At 39.7% G+C, this 21,648-nt stretch overlaps 1 protein-coding gene across 6 annotated transcripts in view; it reads right to left on the reverse strand.

Moving 5' to 3' along the window:
• LOC109041745 (uncharacterized) overlaps window positions 1–18,173 on the reverse strand; it is a 144,241-nt gene extending 126,068 nt beyond the window's left edge. For 2 of the 6 annotated variants that reach the window (XM_019058179.2, XM_019058165.2), the window contains exons 1-4: window positions 17,879–18,173; window positions 15,527–15,579; window positions 13,571–13,712; window positions 1,207–1,430 (exon numbers count right to left, since the gene is read on the reverse strand). In XM_019058179.2, the coding sequence (XP_018913724.2) occupies window positions 1,207–1,430; window positions 13,571–13,712; window positions 15,527–15,579; window positions 17,879–17,885 (426 nt within the window). In that variant the 5' untranslated portion in view covers window positions 17,886–18,173. Of the gene's footprint in view, window positions 1–1,206; window positions 1,431–12,401; window positions 12,606–13,570; window positions 13,713–15,526; window positions 15,580–16,215; window positions 16,353–17,878 lie in introns of those variants that run through there. The other 4 variants (XM_072301236.1, XM_019058170.2, XM_072301239.1 and 1 more) reach the window with 4 other exon arrangements.
• Window positions 18,174–21,648: the final 3,475 nt, after the last annotated feature.

Consider the following 21,648-nt stretch of genomic DNA (forward strand, 5'->3'; position numbering starts at 1 on the left):
TGTTTCGCGAGTTTTTAGCAATTTTTTCCTTACTCTCCGTTGAAACACGAATTAAAAGAGGTCTCGTTCATAAAAATCGGCCGAATAGAAGAGAAGTTACAGTATTCGAAATCCGAAGAAATCAACAAAACTTCTCCAAACAAAAAATAAAATGAAGGGGGGAAAAAAGAAATGTATAAATTACAATTTAATATGATTGACCTCAGAATGTGACAAGCAATTCAATTATAAAAAGGAGAAAAAATTGAGTGAAATTACAAAAAATTAGCCTCTTGCAAGGGGCTTCCTTGTATGAGTTTTGACCTGAAGACAAGTAAATCCCGTTACATTATTAAAACGAAATTGACTCCATAGTTTTAATGCCTTAGTTTCTTGAATACGATTATTTTAAAAAAAAATAATCGAAAATACGATTTCGATTTACCAGCAATTTTACCCATGGGGTGATTTCCTGAGAGCTGATAATATCACGAATTTCTCATAGAGCCCGTCAAAAATGGCTTGCTTTTTGGGCAGCCGATTCGGCCATCAAACCGGGGTTTAAATGGAAGCTGATAATAACACAAAGCTCTGAGAAAAATTTTGAGATGAGTATAGGAACGGTTTGTAAATTACGAGGAGAGGCGGGCATTCTGTTCAGCATATCGATACATAAGTATTTTCACACGTAGAATTTAATTTTCACGTCAGGGAGTCGACATATTTTGATTTTTGCATGAAAAGACGTTTAAAATAAAAAAATCAAGACATATTTAATACAATTGCATTTATATCGAGTAAATCTTTTTTCAATAATATAATGGGATTTATAATACCGGTGATTTGGGTATTTTAGCCCCAAAATACCTTTAAATCGACTTTATCTTCTAGGAGTTCGACAGAATTTTTCCTTTCTTCGCTTAAATTTTTCCGTAGCACTTTTCTTCAAGAATCTGATAAGATTTTGCTTGAGGCAGATCAAAAAACTTAAATTTGTTCGAATAGCTTTCTAGATTCACAATACACGGTCTCGTCAAGGTGCGTCGTTGACCTTGCACTGTTGGATCGTGAATTCTCTTGTTGTGCTGCTTGCCTTTTTTGAAATCTCTGTAAATGAAAACTAAAGGGGTTGATATGTGCGAGTTAATGACGCGCCTTATCAACACATTGTGTTGGAGTTCACTGCTTGTTTTTTCTTCTCATTAAAAAATTAAATCGAGATAGTACCTGAGTCTCATTTTTTGTTTTCCATTCTTCAAACTGGTTTCGCTCCTTTAAGCATTGATCGAATTTTTCCTCAAGGAGTTTGAGCTCCGAGGAATGTTTCCTCTTGAGAGAATTCTCAATCTTAATTTTTTCATCTTCATTAAGATCATTTTGTTGCGCCTCCAGGATGTGGATTGTTTCACTCAACTGACGTATGGTGTTGGATTTCTCCTTGTTTTCACACCCTATAATGTCAAAAAGGAAGAATTAATTTTTTTTAAAGCAGTAGTGAGTACCTGCAAATATGATACAAGTATTATAGTCTACGCAAAAAACATATTTTTTCTTTGAAAAATCAATTATTTTCTCATGCCACGAATGATCCTCTTGATTGAGAGAAAAACAAAACCAGTTGGCAAGGGCAACTTCAATTACAGTTTTTTACATAGGTTTACATCACGACACGCTGCCATGGTTGTGTGTGCACTCCTATGAATTGTAGGGCCACTGACTGAACATGCTTCTGCCCCAAGTTGTGGGGCCTTGGAGACTGAGAGGCTATTTTTGATGACACCACAACTGCAATTGTGTCCAAAACACGCATTTATATTTCCACTACTGTAGGTTAAAGCTCCTCTTTAGCTGCAGAGACATAAGATGCGTGGACTAAATTTAAAAAGCCCTACCAACAATTTTAACGGCTACGTGAAGGTTTTTTTTCCAATCAAAGGGAAGTTTAGGCACTTTTTCATGGTAGGTCTCAGAACAGTTCCAACAAGTTTTCAAAGGATGGTATTCTTCAGGCAAAAACCCCGAGTGCTGAGAAGTGAGCCTTTAATGCCTTGATACCAGGAGGTTAGGGTGGCTCTTATTTTTGAAAGTTGTAAAAAGTTCAAGGGAAGATTGTCCTATGAGAAAAAGTCCTGTGATCTAGCATTTGCACTAGTTTCAGAATATAGAAAAAATTTCACTGAACACATGACATTAACAAAAGAGAGCATAGAGTGTCATGTATTTGTTCCTACTAAAAGAAGTGCATTGAAAGAAATGCTGATTGACTAAAGCGTATCTTTACGCATGTCGCTTAGTTTGTATTTTTATTTCTTTTGCTCGTGAAAGTAGAATTTGAAAAATAAAAATACAATCTCCGCTCTCCAGTTCTAAAGGAGGACTAAAACGAGAATGAGATCGAGACTCCGACATGAAATCTTCAGCTACCCCGTGTCCTGAACCATTGAAAGCAATACTTCAACTAGTTTTGGATATTTGCTCCCAAAATAATTAATCCATTTAATTAAAAAAAATGAAGAGTTGAGGAGCAGACATATGTGATAAGTTATCTGTGTGTATAAGAAAGATGTAAGCTTCAGGAGCAGTCGGCGAAATTGGGTAGGCAGTAAGCCGGATCATTTTGGTCACATTTTCTAGGATCAACTTGTCCCTGTGATTTAAAGTTGTCGGTAGGTCTAAATATGACCCCATACCAATTTGGGGCCCCTCGGAAAAGTGCTGACCCTGGTGCAGTTGCCAAATTTAGTTTAATTTTAAAAATGCCTGAAGAGAGTGTAAAAATATGTTTTCTAATAAGAATCTGGCAGGTTGCGGCCCTTAGAGCAAACATTTCCGCCGTTTGGCCGTATCTCCAACTCTTTGGTCACAGATTGCTAATATACAGGTGTGCTCGCGCGCGCAAGTAGTATAGGATTCGGCGCATCGGCGCGGCCCCACCGCCATCGGCACACCGCGCATCATAGCGCACAAAGGTATTGTAAACTGTATCGTATTTGATACACTCGTGCGCAGAAATGTTTTACTCTCCTCAATTCCAATACAGTTTTACTTTGCGCTTGAGGGATGACGAGCGATAGGAGTCAGTGAGACCGATTGATACCCCTTCCCAAGAAAGAAGAATATGAAAATTACAAAAGAAGATTTAGAAATAAATTACCTCACATTATCTTGGAAATCGTTTGATGCACATCATAGACAAAATTGGGACTTTGCTTCGAAGGGAGGCATTTTTTTTCTGCTTTATGTTATGTTCAATAAATGAATGAACGTACTTTAAGGCAGGGGTCGAGAGCAGAGACCGCAATAGCTCATATCCGGGTTGCCTCGGCCTCAGGTATCAAGAGGCAACTGTACCGGGAATTCCCTCGGTATTGAAATCTGGACGGGGATCGGAACGCGTACCGCGCTGTCAACCCCTTCGGAGGCGCGAGGGGATGTGAAACGCATGCGGTTAAAATCAGGACCTCGGATTGGTCTCTTCTCCGATGAAAGTGAAATCTTGAGTTAACTATCCACGGCCGGGTAGTTCGCTCAGAATCAGTGATTTCGAGTTGATTCAACGGTCGGCGACAATTCGCTCAACCTCCGCGATTTCAAAGCCTTGTCCAGGCACGGGATGGTGGCTCCGGTTTGGCGGCGTCCTCTCGTGTTTCATTTTCGTCCGTCCGACTGAAATGATGCATGAGAGCAATAACATCTACTTTTTCTATACTTCGCAATTCCCTCTCAAACCTTAACTGTTTATGCTCGCTCATTTCTTTCATATATTTTACACAATAGGCTCCTTATAATTATTATGTGTCATAAAAATTCACGATCGTGAAACGGGTTTACCGCAGGGAACGGATATTGAATATCTTGAGGCTTATTCAATTTAAAAAAAAAAAAATTGCTTAAATATTATTGGACAAAATTACATTGTTTTATTTTAAACAAATGTTTTGATTCCTAATTAGTCAATCTACAAAAAATTGCTTTCAATTGATTCGACCATAATATCAATGATCAATGATCATGACTTTTTTTTTTACGTTATTTACCCGTCGCTTTTACAGTGCTCCCGGCGGGCGCTTTGCTACACCAAATCGCCATCCTTGTCTATCGGAACAGAGGTCATCTGGTAAATAGATCCTCGTAATTTCATTTTGAATGCCACCAATCCATGATTTTGCTGGGCGTCTCCTATACGTTTCCTTCCAAGAGGAAACCATTTCAGTACCTCCTCAGGCAGTCTTTCATCCGCCATTCGTTAAATATGACCATACCAGATAACCTGATTTTTTTACACGTAAAAGAACTAAAAATTTAAATTTTCCCTAATTTAGTTAAAAGAGGAGGGTGTAAAGAATAAATGCAACTTCCCCCATTCGCAACTTTATCGCGAAAGCCTGGGCAGATCTTAGATTTCGCCCGCAAAATCAAGCGTATGCAACCCGGCACTCCGCAGAGTTAAAGTAGTTGCATGTTTGGTTTGAACCCAACTTCGTACATAAGTATATTCATCGATTATGATATGCTCCCCGCAATATTCAAATAACGAGGGTACATTTCGGAAAGGGATCTCAGTTAGTTTACGTACCGTCATTTTATTTGTGATGAGTTTTCTTTATTAACTGAAAAGCCCTCAGGAAGTTAGGACACGGGATATTCTCGGATATTTCCAATCCAAAGAGAGTAAAGGAAATGAATTTGAAAAAAAAAAAAAAAAAACTGAAAATCGAGTTACTTTAATTAATTTTTTGATATGGAGAGGGATTGGAATTATACTTATACCACTTCACTTGGATATGACGAGAGCCTAAAATGTTAGTTCCAAAAGAGAAAAAAGAAAGAAAAAAAAATCGGAAAATATAGTCCAATTGTTCAATCTTCTTCGCATAACCGCATACCATTGTGCTTTCGATTTGTTTGTTGCATTACGTTTCTTCATGATTTCTCGATACTTCACATTACACACTGATCCCCGTACGTTTGACCGCAGAGCAGGCGAAAGGCGGACCCTCTGGTATTCTACTGTACCTAATAGCGAAGAGATAGTGACTGCAAACATGAAATTTTGATAGAGCAGGCTCAGAAGCGTCTGACCAGAAAACTGTACCGAAAGAAGCCTCCGTTCTTTCTCAAATATCACTAATCGTCCGAAAGACTCCCAGAAATTGTTTGGATGATTAAAAATTGACCGATTTTATTTCAAATTCATAATAATAGGGTATTATTTATTTTCATATTCGGCTAGTTTTAGGCAAGAAAGCCGTAAGTGCTATGCGGAATTAATAACCGTGTTTTTCCCACGCACGGGAGCGTTGAACATCTACTGGGTTCCTCCCTACATTATGGATGTTGATAACCGCGGAACACTGAGGTAAAAACATTAAATAGCTCAACAATTTCCTGGTACACGTGCACCCCTAAAACCGTAGTATAATCACGAAATACACTCGACCAGCTGTCAAAGTTGCATTTAAAACTGAGAAAAATTGAAAAACTGCGACATGACAAACCCTTTGGTAAACCATTTCTATTCACCGTGGTTCATTTTTTCTATACATAGACATAATAGACTTTCTGATCATCATTGCGAATTTTACGAAAATGGTGGGCTCATTAAATGAAATGTTCCGTTTAAACAGCACTAGGCCCACTTCCTTGATAACATTCAACATTTGGACTAACTGCTCTCTCCGGTAATCCAAAATAGCTCCTTGCTGGTACCTTTCCCAACCCAACAATACACTCACTTCCTCAAGCCATATCGTCTCCCAGACTTGGATCCACTTTAGGCGTTGTGGTGGCAGGACAAAAAAAATGGCAGCTTTAGTTCTGATAATTAATTGATTTGCTCTCCTTATAAATATTCAGAATACCAAACATTTTTCTCCTGGGTGAATAATTGACTTTTTGGATTTTTTTTTATATCACTTTGATTGAAATTTTATGCAGAATCCGAATACATTGAGAAAAGTTAATCCCAGAAAATGAGAAACAAAAAATTTTCCTTGAGCTTATACTTTAGTTACCCCGGTGCAAGGAGCAGTTCCGGGAACGGGAAGCGAGGCAGGCTGAATGGAGCCTTGCCGCGGTGCGAACTGCGAAGGGTATCGGCGAGGAGCCTGCCGTGTTGCCATTCACATTGTTCACACATTACTTTCATCCCCTAATGACTGATGAGAGGATGTCGATTGGAAACTCCATCTTCATCCAATTCCAAATCTCTGGCTAGACCGTTGCCGTTGCTGTTTTTTGATATTGGGCTAGTGACAATTGATAAGTCCTTTAGAGGCATGACCTCCATTTACAATGTCTCACCACTGTTGTATTGACCAACTTTTGGGTTGCTTATAGCGTCGCTTCTTTGACGTTAGGGTGTACCTCGGTTTCTATATGAGCCCCAGAAAGCATGAACTTATATGTGAACCGCAGCTCACGAGGAAATTGAGTTACGCCCTTCCGCCCGAGGAGCGGCAATATCTTCCACTTACTCAAATTTTCTAATTTTCCCCTTGAATTGATGTCTTTTCCGGAGGACCTCACAGAAAAAGAATGGTTTTAACATCATTTTTGAGAGCCTCAGGGTTTTTTTGGGGGGGAGATGTTGGTTCATTGCGATTCCGCAAATTATGTTTTCTTGACGATTTGCTATCGTCTGTTATGTGCCTACGACGCTGACTAGACAGACACAATTGCGTGTTCGGGCAAAACTTTTTTTGATTAATCTTACGGGAAGGCGACCAAAAAATTCTCAAATTGTTGACAAAGCCTCGACCAATGAAGTAGGCTGAAAATTCTATGCGTTCAACCTGATTCGCAAAATTAAGCAATTTTTCGCTTTTGGTGCTCACTCTGAGAGATGATTCAAAATTCCCACGAAAACAGAGAATTGTGTTCCGGTGCACTTTTTTACGAACTTTTACGTGACGGCAACGAAAAATTTCTCAGATTTTTAACGAGCCTAGTGTATAATCTCTCAATTGGGCTCACAACAAAATAGGTAAGCCCAACAAGCTAGGTAGCATTCATGATTTTCCGCCATTCGGTGCCTACTTTCAGTAATGATAAACATCACCTAAAGAGAGGAATTTTTTCAGCATTTTCTCATGTACATTGACGCACACGGAAGCTAAAAACTTAACTTTGGCTTGTCGGAAGAGTAGTGATATTGTGTCACACCCACTAATGGCATGAATGAACAGTACGTGTTCGGCTTTCACTTCATTTTGAAGGCTGCCTCGGTTGAAAAGTATTTAGAGAGTCTCACTTTTGCCGGATTTTAGAGGGAAAGCATTTTTGACGTTACGTGACTGAGCTGTAAGAAGGACAAGACGATCAATATATTTTCCTACAATGACAACAATTTCGCCCTGTTTTGCCGTTTCCAAGGCCTTTGAAACTATTTGATTGTGTCAGTGACCTCTTTTGCTTGAAACACAGACATGGTTTCAGCCCTGAAACGTTTCATGAGCCTTTGGATCAAGCGGGATTTGTTTTTGCCGTTTTTCAGAAAATTTGCTCGTGATGTTACTGGGACCATACTTTCATGGAATTTTATTTCCACTGATGAAGCTTGTCCTCTTCGCCATCTTCTAGGTCTTTTCTGCTGCATCTTATAATATCCTTGGGATAGCCGCCGAAAACGATCACAGAATTAGTGGAACATACTTCGATTTTACATAGGACACGTGGTTGTTGCATCTTGATGAAAATGCCTCATTTTATCTCCAAATCACTCGATGGAGCAAAAAACGGACATCTATGACATAAGTAGGATTCTTGTCGTCAATTTTATCTACACACCGTGTAAATGTAAAAAACATATCATAAAATGTGGAATTCGCATGCCGTCTGCTAAGTTCAACAAAAGGGTAAAGGGTGAGAGTACGACAAAAAATGTTGAGGTTCCTAATCTGATTTTTTATTAGCAGTTATGCCCCAAAATAATAAGAGAGGTTTCATTGGAATAACATCGTTTACAACTCAAATTAAACTTCTAACCCGGAGAACGAAGGCCGACCGGGCACACCCGGGCCATGAAAATGGGGGAGGAACGGAGGACCCTGCAGCTGCGCTCATACCGAACCCCCCCCCCCCTCCTTATCCTCTGCCGTTCTTGAAAGTCAAGAACTCAAAATTGCACTCCTTTTATAATTCATACTTACACTTATTACGATTTAATGCTTAACTGCCTTGAAAGCTCTCTTTTTGCAGGGAATGTTACGAAAATTGCTCAACCTCAATACTTGCCTGAAACTTTGCAACGCTGTAACGGCATTTGTTACCATCCGATCTTAATCATCTTGGACTCTTTTTAATGGAAATTTTATGTACTTTAATTTAGAAAATAACTACTTTTGCCGTAATTTCAATAATATACGAGTTATTTCGGTTTTTCGGCCGAAAAACGCAAATTTCGGCCATTTTTTCAAAATAACGGCTTTGGCTCGCCTCAGATTTGTTCGCAAATGTGAAATTCGGATTCAGCGATGAAAAATACATAGGAATAATATATCAGAAAGTTTCCTCAGAAATTGTCTCTACTTTACCCCCTATTGACCGGACTACACACCATTCTGCATGGATATATATCAAAGTCAAATGGACTACATTTTGCAATTTGGAACTATAAATTCTAGCCCGGTTTAAAAATAACGTATGTGCCAGTAGTTTCCCTAAGCACATAAGTGTTTTTCCAGAAGAGGCAGAATTTACAGTTCCAAATTGCAAAATGCAGTCCAAATATTCCACAACATTTTCATTAAAGAGAACCTTTAATATGAGTATCATTGTACGACTGAGAGGGTGAATATTCAGCTCTGGCTGATACATTGGAATACAAAGCAAAGGTCACGCCGAGGGATCCATATTCCATATCGATTTGAGTTTTGTTATACTTCATCAGTTGGCCAGCTTAAGAGCCATAAATTGGGCTTCTCAATAATCTGTGAATTTGCCTTCTGTTATCGCGCTAGGGTCCACAAAACCTGTACCGAAACTTACGTATCCCTGTCCTTAGGCATTAATGATCATCACTTACAGCAAGCATCAAAGTGAAAAACTGCTTTCTTCGCGAATCAAGTTGGGCGCATAGGGGTTTTGGCTTTGGCCCATTTTGCCCGCCGCCGGATGCCGGCTTTTCAAAATTTTTAGAATTTGTTGCAGTCTTGCCTGTCAATTTAGCATACTTGTCATATACATACAAAATACTGCGTATATTTTTGAGGAATCAGCCAGTGATTTTTTAAGCAAAAATTAACAGCCAAACAATAGCCAAAACATATCTGCATATTAATCGACAGCCAAAACAAATCTTCGATTCATATAACAGACTATGGCAAATTCTCAAGAAACATACTTTGCGGAAACGAAAAATACAAAAATTGCTTGTAAGATACTCCTCAGACACCGCTAATAATCATTTTTCTCCATGAAACCATCTTCCCGAAAATTACTTATCATCAGTCATCGATTCAGCGGGTAATACCATGAGATTTTACACAACATGTGAATGAGAGTCACTATACTTCCACGTGATGTAATTTAATAAAATGAGTCACGCACCGCGCCCCCTCCACTCCCTGAGAAGTTGACAAAATTATTAAAATGAAATAAACTGTCTTTATAATAACCAAGATCTGTCGCAAATGATTATCAGTAAAATATTTCTTTAAACTTAGATAACTGAATTTTAGATCTCTCGATCATGCAATGCAAAATCCGTCGCTCTGTCGCAGGCCCCTTGACTTGACCAACCAAGGCGCCAAATTGAGCTCAGAGATTGAACATACTATAAAATCGAGGATGGTCCACAAGCGCGTCGTCAATTAGAGGAGAGGCAGGACTTCATACTGCTTCGCGGCCGTCATTTCATCAAGATCGACAGAAACACGGAAAGGAAAAGTTAAAAGTGAGAGAGGAATGTATGCGGGATCGGTGCCACGGGCCACGGAGAAAGGGTCGCGACAAAGATCATTTGACTCAATTGCCCACCGCGCGTACGGGTTTTCCAGGGTGGCGTCTGACCAGATTTCGGCCGTGTCTAGCTCTCGTTCAGCAATCGAGGGCTGGTGGCTGTTCGCCTGGAATTAAAAGGCCAAACTGGCCGGTTGAATGCGGAATTAAATGCACAAACTGACACATGAGCAGCCGGCCACTGTCATTTGTTGAAGGGATGCATATCGTCACCTACCTGACATATGGGCGTAATTACACTCTACAATGAACCCTGTCTTCCATACATTTCAAAGTTTTTTCGGGCTCATTTCAATGTGCAGTTACGCCCCTATGTTCGCCAAGCGATGCATCGTCTATGCATAGCCAAATCATGCATTTTAATCCAAATTTGAACTGCCATTTTAGCTGTCGGGGAATATGCCTAAAAATCTTTCTGCCGCAGAAAATATGCTGCCTCCTCAAGCTCTTGAGCTATAATATAGAGTAAAATAACAAGAAAAAAATATTTGAATAATTGTGCGATCCAGTACCGGCAAAAAGTTTAAATTAAGCATAAACAGAAAATATGAACAGAAAAAGCTCTCGAAAAAAAGAGTTGCCTCAAATTATTGTTTAAAAAAACTGTCGAAAAAGAGGAAAATCCACGAACTTGTGTCATGTGCTGACATGGATTCTAATTCCTAATAGGCAGCTCACGTTGAACTCGATGGTTTAAGAAAAATCAACCAAGGACTGGCTGTGCGATCAACCACAAATTTTGTATATTTTAGTCGTTTGCCAGACATAAATTAAGTTAAGATTGGTTATTGTTCTGTGTTCACCTGCTCAGAGATTACATATCGATGCCTAAAGTGCGAGACCGCATATATCTGTTTGCGAGATTCTAGACTCTCAGTCATACATTATTTTTTTCTTGTATTCAGGGGGCATACGTAATCCCGTGTGCAGATTCGTGAAGGCATATTGTGTGATACATCAATCTCTTCGTTTTGATGTCTAGAAAAAGAAAATCGATGATGGCCATCTCAAATTTCATACAAACCCCCCCAAATTCAAGATGGCGGCCAAAATGGCGGTTTTGGGGTAAAAAAATTTAAAGTTTGCAAATACGTCGTGTCGAGTGTCGTTTCTTAAGTATTTTTGATCGTAGAATCCGAATTTTCAGTCAAAAGTTAGCCCAAAGGTCATTTTTAGGCCAAAATCCAAGATGGCGTCCAAAAATACCTCTTACGGGTACTAATTTGCCTACTCGGGTCTACATGCATTGTGAGGTATCAATTATTAGGTTTTCAGGGTCGTAGAGTCCGAAAATGAGGTCCATTTTCCGCTGCGGCTCTCAAGAAGCCCTAAAATCAAAGATGGCGCCAAAAATGGCCGCCGGTCTTGAGGATGAAACTGCCATTTAAGGCAGCTTTGACAAACAATACGTTGAAAATTAAGTTTCTTGGGTCAAGAAGTTCGAGTAGGAGATCAGATGTTTACTCCTACAAAAAATTAAGCCTCCGAATCGAAAATCGCTGCCGACATTGTTGCCAGTTAAAGGCGCAGACCGGTAAATGACTGATATTAAGAGATTTGCCGAAGGAGGGGTTTCGATAAGGGTCGTTGTTGGGCCCATACCCTGAAATTCTTCAATTCTACGATTGTTTGCTCATTTAAAGTCTAAATTTTGCGGGATGGATCATGATTTGGTCATTTTTGGTCTATTTAGGGGTCTAATACTGGCCAAAACAAGAGACCACAGGCCGATTTTGGCAAAAAATGCGGGTTTTTTGGCTTTCGACGCGCAGTTTCATAACGATCCCATCATTGGAAGAGCAAACTTTCCTTCAAGTACGTTCACTAAGGATGTAAGATAGTCACTTTTGCCAATTCTCGTTGACGGCAAACCTTGCGCTCACAGTCAAAACGATATTCTTAGAATTTTCTTGTTTTACATCATTATTTAAAATGGCATAAAAAGGGCGACTCGTCTTAAACCAGAAATAGATTACTTGGCCGAAAATGTACGCAGCTGCTCAAAACCTTCCTCCAAAAAGTTTATGGATTGAAGCCTCCCCCCCCCCCCCAGAAAAAAAAACCTGTGTTGCCACATTTTATTGCTTAACATCACAGAAAACCGCGTAATTATTTCAGTATTTGGAGGCTGTTCTTCGTCGAGCACATTCAGCAAAGTTCAAAACCCTCGATTTTTCATACGTTACGATCACATGATTAGCGATTATATAAATGCAATTGTCCATCATTATTTTGTTTATTACATGTATGTATCTATAGAGACTCCCATCGTGGCGCAGCATTCCCACATATCATCGATAAAAATCGAGAAAAATGCAACATTGAACGAAAATGCGACTTCTACTATCATCGCGCAGAGAATGTTGAGCTTATGCAAAACTAAAAATTCATTGCAAGAAAAAGTGTAATATTGGTTAAAAGGCAAAACGACATAGAACATGGTCATATCCGGGAGGTATTACCTGTGCAAAGTGGGCGATAGAGTCGTCGACTGCTGAGCTCATATTGCATCTCTCATTTGGTGCCTCACTCTGCCGTGATAGCGAAGAGAGCAGTAAGTGCAAAAATGAAGTTTTGAGAAAACAGGCTCAGAAGCTTCTTACCGGAAAATTTTATTGAAGGAAGCCTCCGTTCGTTTTCATACTGCCACTAAAAATGTCCGAAAGACTCCTAGAAATCGGGTTGGATGATTAAAAATCGACTGATTTTATTTCAATTTCATAAGAGAGGCATTTACATTTTCATGCTAGGTTATTGTTAAGCAATACAAAGGTAAGTGCTATCTTCTGCAGGCTTTCATGGTTGCGTTTTGGATACACAACAAACTCATTTTCAAGTTAGAAATTGTCAGAAGAGGGCGGCGCTTTACTTGAAAGCACTGTTTTCAATGGCTCTCTGGAGAAACAGTGTCACTTACTGCTGTCTTGCCTTTCTGCGCAATTGTTCGGCGTTAAGTTGCTCAAAATTCAAGAATTATTATACCAATAGAAAGCTGAGAGTGTGGTCATTCTAACGGTGTACATATTATTTTATTTCTTAATTTCAAAAATAGCAGAGATACATTCAAGGGAACCGGCCGTCCGAGTTGGCGGAAAATACCTTAAAATGATTGCAGTAAAATTCAGTTTATAGGCGGCCAGTTGCTCCAAATTACAAAAACTATAGACCATTAGAAAGCTGAAAGCAACAGCTTTTTAACGGTATAATTGAAATTTAGTTTGCGAGAGGATTTGTCCCTGAAAAAAATGGATATCTCTTCGATTTCGTGATTTTTTTTTAGAAAAAAACCTAAAAGTCTATTTATTTTTCGAGGAGCTCAAACAACCCATTCCGATTTTTGGCGAAAATCATAGTATTTTTACCCTACTTGAAGATGCCGAAGAGATCGGAGACGACTAGTCACTTTTCATATAACTTCCCTTCAACGGAGCCGTGCACGGCAAAGCTTTCAAAATCCCACCTGGCTGCACGAACAATAAAATAGGGGACAAAAAAGGGTCACAGTTGTGAAAGTTTTGGATTAAAAACGGTTCATTGAGTGGAGGAAGGCCAGTTTGAAAATGTGTAGGCTTAAGACCTTCTGCACCCTGGAGCTTACAAAAAATTGACTGATGTTACTGAAAATACTTACGTAGAAATTGAATTTCTTTCTTAATTTTTGTGACATCTTCATAGAGCTCACACTTCTCAGTGACTTCTTGCTCGTACAGCTCCTTAAGTTTCTTCAGTTTAAGATCTTTGATCGAAATGAGTTGTTTGAAATAACCTGGTGACTAATAAACATTAATAACAAAAAAGTTTGAATAAATTGGATGAATTAGTAAAGAAAAAGGAATGTGCAAATGTAAATTGGTCAATTGGACATTGAAAGGAAGTTATGGTAAGAGACTCCACATTGTCAAGATTTATTTTTGATACGGACATTGTAAATGTAAATAGCGGTGGTTAGACTAAGGCCTTAAGTAAGATAGGAATGTAGTGGTTAATAAATAGAGAACATACCTAATTAACTTGGATTTAAGGTATGTCTTCTACTTATTAGCCACCACATTTCTATCTTACCTATGGCCTTGGTCAAACTACCATTACTTAGACTCCACATAGCTTGTATGTTCTGTTAGTCCTTATTACTGTAATTTGAGGAGTTGTGAAATATTTACAACAGAATGTGTGGTAAGGATCGTGAACCCTATTTTATTGTGGCTTGGAAAATTATTTTCAGCTGATGAGTCACTTTTGTTGGATGGCATAGATTTGATCAATTTCTTTTTCAGTTTACAGACTTTACATTTTTATCAAGAAATCGGTTTTCGTGGATTAAAGGAAGATTGAAATTGTAGATATATAATTTTTTATACAGAAAAAATAGATAAAATCGATAGATGGAAGAGGGAGAAAACTAGAAATTTCAAGTAAGATCTTTCAATGTTCACATGAAGTATGAGTAAGTACTTACTGACCAAAAAATAAGTTTTCCTACTTAGCAACTTTTAAATTAAAGGAGATGATTCAAATTGAAAAAAGTTTACCTTTGTTAGTTTGATGCCTAGGCGCAACTTTTCCCCCTACACATTTTTGAAATTCGAAAGTCGATGTTTTTTGACTCGCCCTAGTGGGGGTGTCTGGCTTTGGATGCTGGTGGGTGAGGGAAGGGAGGGAGGGGTCAAGTCAAGGATGACATAAGTTTTCTGGAAGGCAAAAATAGTATGGGGGGTACACAAAAAACCCTGCACTTTTTGATTGGAAATTGCCGCTTTCAGGGATCATTCTTATGGTCATAAGAAGCCCTTTTAGAAGGGGAACCACTCTGGGATCCGTGCAGGAACCAAGATGGCGACCGTTAAAGATGGCCGCCAAGCGTTTTTTCAGCGCGCTATATCTCAGAAACTACGTGTCCGATTTTCGTATTCTTGGTCTCGTTTAGAAGCTAAATTGCTTCTACAGAAGTTTACCTCATGATTTTTTTCGCCTAAGGCACATATGAATGGTCCTAAGGAAAATTTTGAAATTTCACCCCTAACCCCCAAACCCCCCTGCTTGGGTGACGAAATTAATGTACGGCCCCTGAATGGGGGGGGGGGGGGTGGTATTAGTAAGGGAGAAATGACCTCTTAAAAAGTAATCCCCCTACATGTAGAAACCAATTGTTCAAAATTGAATATTTCAACAAAGATTTAAAAAAGTTACAATGGGTCAAGCACTAATTATGCCCAGTCAGCGGGCCGATTATTGAAATTTTGTGTTTGCCGGGCGGACATAGGTTAAACGGTGGATCATGATTAATCGGCTATGTCTTATCGCTGCTTTGTCGTGCCTTTGTCAGGTGGAATTCACGACAAGCTAAAGGCACCTCCTAAGTTCCCAACAGTATGTCGTCAATTGCACCTGACAAAGGCACGACAAAGCAGCGATAAGACATAGCCGACCAATCATGATCCACTGTTTAACCTATGTCCGCCCGACAAACACAACATTTCAATAATCCGCCCGCTGGTGCAGTATTCTGATTGGGCCGAAACAGCATGTCCATTTTTCCACATAATGTTCCATTGCGGCCCTCCTTCAAGAAGATACTAAGATATCTCACCTCGGTGGCTGATGTGGGAGTGTTGAAATATAGAGAGGATACTGGCGAGGATGCTGCAAAAAAAATTGAAATATATACTTTAAATTATTAACGAAAAGAATGGGTTTCTTGGTGAATATTTCAGATAAGTGAGAAGGGGCACAGAGAATGGCGGAGCCCACAAGCTGAGGCTTGTACGTGGCATGGGGAAACCCTTGAAAATTTTGTTGAAAAACAATCTCTTGTCCTTCTCTCTTAGATGGAAAATTGGGCAAAAACAGAGGAGGCAAACTGTTCATTTTAATTTTCAGGCTCAACACACATTTTTGCTTTATTTAAGGATAAAAAAAAAAGAACGTTTTGAGGTTGGGATTATGACCGATTTTTTGCAAATATGTTTGGGTACCACAGTAACATATTAGTCAGAATATCTCAATTCTTTATATACATTTGATAATTTTATTTCTTGTAGAATCTTGAAGATTAGTACTAGACTTTCCCACCACTTTTTGGTTAGAAGGCTTGTGTACCAGGCTCCAGCAGGCATAGATTTCAGCATCAGCTCAAATAATATCTTTGAAAATTTAAGTTGCCAGGTTGGTGATCTTGAAACTCCAGTTGGATATTGTTTTTTTTACCACGGTGTGAGGACCTTAATTTTGGTGCACTGTTAAACCAAAGTGTTGGGAACCATTTGCAAATGGAATTACCGATGATTAATGGCTCACATATGAATGCCAAACACCCGATGATCTCCAGAGATTATTTGGGCCGTGTAGTTGCATTTATGAAATACAGGAACGCAGCAGAGTTGCATTAGTTTGGTTCAACAACGCAACATTGAGTCCTCCAGAAATAAACAAATGTCATTAAGTATATAAAACAAATTTTGCTTGGTAAGAGATAGGCTTGTTGCTTAAGGTGAATCCAGGGTTCCATTAGGGATAGTTCAAGATTAGAGATAGCGCCACCAGTCACCACTGAGAATTTCACTTTCCTTCGACGATTACTGAAATAATATTCTTCAAATTACAAAAAGCAGATCCACAAGATATAGAAAATTTTTTGCTTGATTTTTTGAGCCAAAAATATTGGCAATTAGAATTACAAGCGCAGAGGCGCTTGTAATTCTTTCAGCTCAGCGGCGGCGGCTGAGCGCGCAACCGCATCCCTCATGTTCTGTCTCTCTCTCTCCCATTGCCGCAATGGGAATTACTTTCCGCCATAGTTCCGACTTTATATTTAGGAATTTTGAGAACATTTTTTTACTGAGTGTTCCTCAAGTATGTAGCTATATCCCCTGGATCCCCGATCTTGAAAAAGTATTACGGTTTTTATTATTTTGGCAAAGATCTACGGCTATTCTGAGCAGCGCGATGTGGTGGCCAGATCGGGAAGTTCCAAGCCTGGATTCACCATTACTATCTAGAGACTTGAAATAGAGAAGAAACATACATCATCTATCTACTATAAGAAAAATTGCCCCTAAAAGCCCGAAATTGGAGCAACTGAGACAATACTTCAGCTCATGCATTCAATTACAAGGACTCATCAAATGAGAGATTTTGCATCAAATCTTCTTGCGCTTTACTTAAGGCCTCATCTCTACTTGCGGCATGTTTCATGCGAGTCATCCTAAGTTCGAAGCCCAGAAATGAAACTTCTAGGTTTTTATACCGTTTATCAGAGCAACAAAATTACTTACTTCTCCTCTCTGAGTAGTCCTTAGGACTCTATGAGGAATCTACTTGGCACTATTATTAGTATTGATTAACCAAACATTTTTCTGAACTTCGCAGGTGAGATTTCTCCCTTGGACAAATTCCATAAAACATCCCGTGAAGACAAGGTCTAAAGGTTTTGGGAGGAGATAAGACAGCTGAGGCACACTTCTACGCTGATTTGTCTTCCTCCTCCCTGAAGTATGAATGGCCAAACTCAACTTTAGCAATATTTTTATGAAAAATCAATGATTTTTTGGGTACATTGAAGGAGAAATCTCAAAGACGGTTGAGGGCAAAGGTGTAGAACACTGCTCAGTTATTTACTTCAGCGTTGTCGAAAATGCCGTCAGTTTTTTTAATAGCCTCCAGTTGAGAACAACTGAGTGCTGATTGATTAACGGTCAACTCCCTACGTCCTGCAGATTGCTCAGAATCAGGAGTGTAAATAAACGTGCCTCTACACATTTGACATGGTTCCTCATTTAGGCGCTGTTGTTCTGCAAGTAAAAGGAGTACGACGTAGTCGCAATTAGTGACACAGGCTATATTTGGTGAGATGGAGGATCTTCCTAGTTTAAATATGTCTCTTTTTGTTATATTGTTTTGTAATAATAATTAAATAAATAGATGATATATAACTTATACTCACTCATCATGCGATGGGGTGCAAAAATCTTAAGCAGGATGATAAACGATTTTTAAGAAGCTTGCGATGTAAAAAATTTAGTTAACAAACATCAGAAAAATTTCAGAGGTCTTATTCATTCTTAAACAGAAAAATGGCATGTTGAGGCGTGTGTCCAAACAGTCAAAAGCATTAATCCAGATATTAATAGTCAACGAAATTTGAACGTACGGCTTGCCTAGAGGCGAGGAGGGCCGTACCGTAACATGCAAGGCCGTAACTGTAACCGTCACTCTACTCTGCTGTTCACCCTAGAGTAGAGAGAGTATGGCCACTGGTGTTACCACCTCTGATTGGCTCAGCCATCTTATGGTTTTTGCTTCCTGCTGAGATGCGGCAAACGACAAGCAACGTACACCACGGAGTGTCACCTCTCAACTCAAGGTACACTTAGAGTACCTGTATAGTTCCCCCAATGCGCACAGAATGTACTAATAAGCAGCATAAAGCAGAGGGAAAGATACAGGTATAATTAATAGATAGGTATTCACAACATGGATGATTTCAAAATTTGACATCTGAAGCATGTTTGAGATAATATTAAGCACCGATAGTATTCTCCGGAGGAGGCTGCAGTGGGTGCTGCATGCATGTACACAGCCTGGCAAATACGTAAGTACAACTCTGCGTCTTTACCGACCAACTACACATCTTTTTTACCTAAAATTTAACTCTAAGTACTCTAAGTAACTTGTGTGTTTCTCCCACACGTAGATAGCCTCCTTTTATTTTTTAAATTTTTCCTGAGATCTACGCCTGATTCCAATAAGGAAGGAAGGATGCTATCTTAGTTTTTAGCTGCCATAGCTTTATCCTGAAAACATTTATACCTTGTGCGCATACAATCCTCAAACTCATCCCTTATCATCTGGCATCCTCTGCCTATTTAGCAATAAGTAAATCCTCTAATCAAACATACATGGCTCAGATATAAATTAAAGCCCCCCTCCCCCCCGTATTTTCCACCAAAATTCAAAATGTAAATAGGTACGTTTAAGATTAATTTCAATGCCTCAGAACGCTGGGGCCCCCACACAAGCTTGTGATTTCTCCATAAATTCTAAAGATTCTCCATCCTCAATCCTTAAATAAATTATATCATAATAATTATGTCAATAATTATATTATATCCTTAAATTATATCAGAAAAATATCTTGCCAAAGTATTTTGAGAATTACCCTGGTTGACTTGGGTTGGACTCGTTTAGAAATTTAATCTCAATCAAAAATGCCAATTCCCTGAGCTGAGCAGTTTAATTTTTCTCCGCGAGTGAAATTTGTGCTTGGCGCCATTAGGAGCAAAGAGTAGGGGAGAGGAGAGAGCAACAGAGCAGAATCATGGAGTCCGAGCGAGCTGCACGCACGCTCCACCAGCTACTCCCGCTCTGTGATCGCCTGCACATCGTGTATATAGGGAGAGTAGCGACAGATCTGAAACTCCGAAAGTCCATCAGGCCTTCACCGATGCCTCCGCGAATAAAGTTAGGGCCCAAAAGAGCAGCCAACCTATGAATTTCCAATGTCCAGAGCGATTTACAAATACAATTGTTACGAACCGTCGTTTAGAAAGCATGTATTTGGTTTACTTTTTGCATAAATTTACTTATTTTTGCGAAAGAACGCTCATTTATGTACATTCTTAGCCATCTTGGTTAGAATTGAAATCCGTAGGCTGGCAGTGAAATTTTGTGTGTTAGAAGTTGCTCAGAAGGGTGGCTGCACTTTTGGGCCCTAAGCCCTCCATGAACCGATCTGTCGCTACTCTCCCTATGCAGGTACTCTAGGTACACTCTACTAAAGGTAGGGACAAACGGGGTGCCGAAGTGGCAGCGCTGAGAAAATCGGCGATCGAGTGACGTATGAAGTCGTACCGTCCATTTGCCGCGCAGGTCTTCTCAGTCGTACTCTCGATGCTGTCAAATCTACGCGTTTTGACGACTTTCTAAAATTCCATTTGTCCATACCTGTAGTAGAGTGTGAGTGTACCTTGCTCTCAACTATCGTAACGTAAACACCGCGCTTTTGAAATTGATTTCCTCTTATCACTACTATTGTATTTTTGTAATGTAAATCATTGTACATTCTACATATTTTTTCTTCATCTACATGAGCTACGTCATTTGAATTTTTGTGAAGCTTCTGTTTGTGTCAAAACAGAATGCTTCCAAGGATGCAAGAAGTATCAGTGTATGAATGTGAATCTTAGCCAGCAAGATCATAGTACCCTTGCCATGTAATGAATGCTGATAGATCTCACTCACTCACTGTCATTGACATCTCCTTCCTTTCTCTTCTGTTACACTACTATTACATACTTTACATTTTGCAATGTTATCCAAATATCATGATTTGGCCCTGGTTACAGGGCCGGATTTACCTATAGGGCACTGGGGCACTTGCCCATAGCGGCAAATTTTGAGGGGCGGCAAATTTTGGCACTGGATTAATTGAAAGTTAAAGCGAGAAAAAAGGAAAAAATGGAGACAGAGACGGAGCGAAGTGAAAAAATGAGCGGCAAAATGTATGAAGGAAGGGAGTTGACGCTTGACGGGAGCGGCAAAGCTGCCGCCCCTTAGGTCCGGCCTTGAGCGCTAGGATGATCGTTCGTTGGAGTGATACTAAACAACACGGCAATTTTAAACATCGAGGCAGACTTGATAATCAATTTAGACGTTGATGCTCTGGTTGACAGCTTTGCTAAACTGAAAACCCGGAGAAAAACTTTTTAACCTGATCTTCCGAAAATACTAGAGTCCCTTTATACCCAGAGTTACGACAACTCGATTATCAGCTGACTGACAGCCGGCCTTGGCTGGCCATGGAGGCCGAAACGAGTGCACCCTAACGAACGATATTGAGGGATAAGGATCAGGAATCCTGCGATGTCTGTCACACAAAAACAACAACATCAACAAATTGATCAATTAAAAAGAAAATGAGATTGGTTTGTGAATAATTTCTTGATCTATTTTCATTTTGGACCGATGGAAATAACAATTTACTCTTGATAAACCACAATTAGGTAATATTTTCATTGTTCTTGTTCACATACGAGGTACCGCCATCTTGGTGCACTAGTTTCGGCCTCCATGAGCGAGAACCAATCGGAATTGGATTTTTTTTTGGGCCACTTTCAGCCCAACCCTGGCCCAACCAAAAGTGAGTTGTCGTAACTCTGGGTATAAAGGGACTCTAGAAAATACATTGCAACTAATACATTGAGCTACACTAGCTTCAACTTCGTCTACATTTTATTTTTGTCTCATCCATCCATTCCATTTTATATATTCGCGGCGCATTTTGAAGCAGCTACGCGCACGCGCCCAGGCGGCGCACGAGGGGGGGGGGGGAGATGAGATGGCGTGGGAAGTTAGGAGTGCGGAGAGGGGGAGGGGGAGGAGGGGATACTGTTGACAATATAGTGGCGAAATATTGCAGACCCAGGGGCGGCAAAATGTAGCTTGCCCAGGGGCGGCAAAAAGCTAAATCCGGCCCTGCCTGGTTATGATGGCCAGATTAGTTCCACTTTTCTTACCATTTCATACATATGTTGCTCAATACCTGATAAAGTTTGAATTGAGAGCAGCAAATACCGATGCTTTCCTAATAAGCAAACTGGATTTGCAACCAGCAAATACTTAATTGATCAAGCAATATTGATGCTGAACTGCTGACAGGATCTCGATATCATTAGACTTGATGTTGTGATTCAATTTTGACTCATGTGCCTTAAG

This window comes from Bemisia tabaci, chromosome 1 (assembly GCF_918797505.1).
Source record: "Bemisia tabaci chromosome 1, PGI_BMITA_v3".
Classification (NCBI taxonomy): domain Eukaryota; kingdom Metazoa; phylum Arthropoda; class Insecta; order Hemiptera; family Aleyrodidae; genus Bemisia; species Bemisia tabaci.